The 1,746-nt window shown below is 49.1% G+C and overlaps 1 protein-coding gene across 1 annotated transcript in view; it reads right to left on the reverse strand.

The window, feature by feature from the left end:
• Positions 1-1,064, reverse strand: part of gpha2 (glycoprotein hormone subunit alpha 2) — a 5,233-nt gene extending 4,169 nt beyond the window's left edge. Inside the window, exons 1-2 of the mRNA XM_072455329.1 lie at positions 886-1,064; positions 203-363 (exon numbers count right to left, since the gene is read on the reverse strand). Of these exons, the coding sequence (XP_072311430.1) occupies positions 203-363; positions 886-1,064 (340 nt within the window). The remainder of the gene's footprint in view (positions 1-202; positions 364-885) is intronic.
• Between the last annotated feature and the right edge of the window lie 682 nt (positions 1,065-1,746).

The following is a 1,746-nucleotide window of genomic DNA, read 5'->3' on the forward strand; positions in this document are numbered from 1 at the left end:
AGACCTTAAGACTTCAGACCCTTAGACTTCAGACCTATAGACTTCAGACCCTTAGACTTCAGACCTTTAGACTTCAGACCTTAAGACTTCAGACCTTTAGACTTCAGACCTTTAGACTTCAGACCTTAAGACTTCAGACCCTTAGACTTCAGACCCTTAGACTTCACTGAGCCTGTTTTCTAGAGGATGTGGTGGCACTCACGGTAAAGGTGGCAGCCCGGGGAGAGGCCTTCATGACTCCAGCCCAGAGGAGCGAGCAGCAGCAGGGGCACAAGCAGCAGCACCAGCAGGCACAGGGAGCCTGAGCAGCCTGAGCAGCCTGAGCAGCCTGAGCAGCCTGAGCAGCGGGACATCTGAACACTCCTGTAGCACAAAACAAGGACTTTGTATGGAACCTTCTTTGATATTTAGTGCTCCTCTAAACAATGTCTTCAGGTGGATCTGCTCTGATGAGACACGGCCTCAGGCTGAGGACGTTTGGATGTGGTGAAGTGTCCACTGCTCATCTTCCTGTGGTAAATGTGAAGGGTTAAATGGCCCTGAGCGGCCCCTGCACCAGAGCTGCGGTGCTTTCCCCTGCTGTCATTCAGATGTGTAGCAGCTCCTGTGGGCACAGACAAAGCTCTCACTATACTGCACTTGTATATATATAAGATAAGATAAGATAATCCTTTATTGTCCCACATATATATATGTATATATATATATACATATATATATATATATATTTCCTGTTCATCCTCATACACGTGTGTAAACAGAGTCAGCTTTTCCTCAAAATGTGGGGATCCCGACCCTTGGCCCCAGAATGGCAGCTATTTCCAGCAGCTCCACACAGCGGTGTAGGGCCGCGGGGTGATGGCAGGGCCCCGGGGACTTCATTACGCTGGGGCAGGAGTGTGCACATTTACAGGAGAAATGCCCGTTTTTTTCCTCCCCTCAGGGTCGGCTTTGTCCTGGAGGAAATGGGCTGCTAATGTGGTCTGCTTTGTCTGCGGGACCACCTCCACAGAACAGGGGCCACACGGGACCCCGGCAGGTCCCGCGTTCTCTATGTCCAACATCTACTCAACTCGTTTAAGTCCAGTGTGTGGTGTTCAGGAGCCTCACAGCGGCTCCTGGGCTTTATAGTACCCTGGAGTTTGTTTGTCTTTTGGACAGTAAATATCTAAATCTTATGACTTCTCATTCAGAAATGAACTTGACTAATAAAAAGTCTAATCCCAATCGAATGGATGAAAAAGTTATGTTTTTATACAGTAATTAAATAATGTCATAAAAACAAATGACTATTGAAGAAATAATTAAATGCTTGCTAAAATCTTGAAATGTTATTTTCTTTTTCTTCCATTATTATTAAAATCAAATTGTAAATGAGTCCACACTTCAAGAGAATGAGAACTGTTCAATGCAAAACACAACTGCTGAGGCATTCCAAACTCTGGACACATGCAGAGATGTCCTACCTGAGCGCAGAGAGGAGCCGTGAGGAGCCGTGAGGAGCCGTGAGGAGCCGTGAGGAGCCGTGAGGAGCCGTGAGGAGCCGTGAGGAGCCGTGAGGAGCCGCGAGGAGCCGCGAGGAGCCGTGAGGAACCAGAGAAGCACCAGACAGCAGGTATGTTCTGACAAGCGAGCCGGAGTCAGTTCTGACAGGTGAGCTCCTGCAGCAGCCCTTATACCTGGGACACACCCACAGCGTGCAGACTCACAGCTGGGCTGGGTGGTGCTGGGCCGGGTGGTGCTGGG

This window comes from Eucyclogobius newberryi, unplaced genomic scaffold, assembly GCF_026437365.1.
Source record: "Eucyclogobius newberryi isolate DKJ021-1_F unplaced genomic scaffold, fEucNew1.0.hap1 SCAF_2, whole genome shotgun sequence".
Taxonomy (NCBI): domain Eukaryota; kingdom Metazoa; phylum Chordata; class Actinopteri; order Gobiiformes; family Gobiidae; genus Eucyclogobius; species Eucyclogobius newberryi.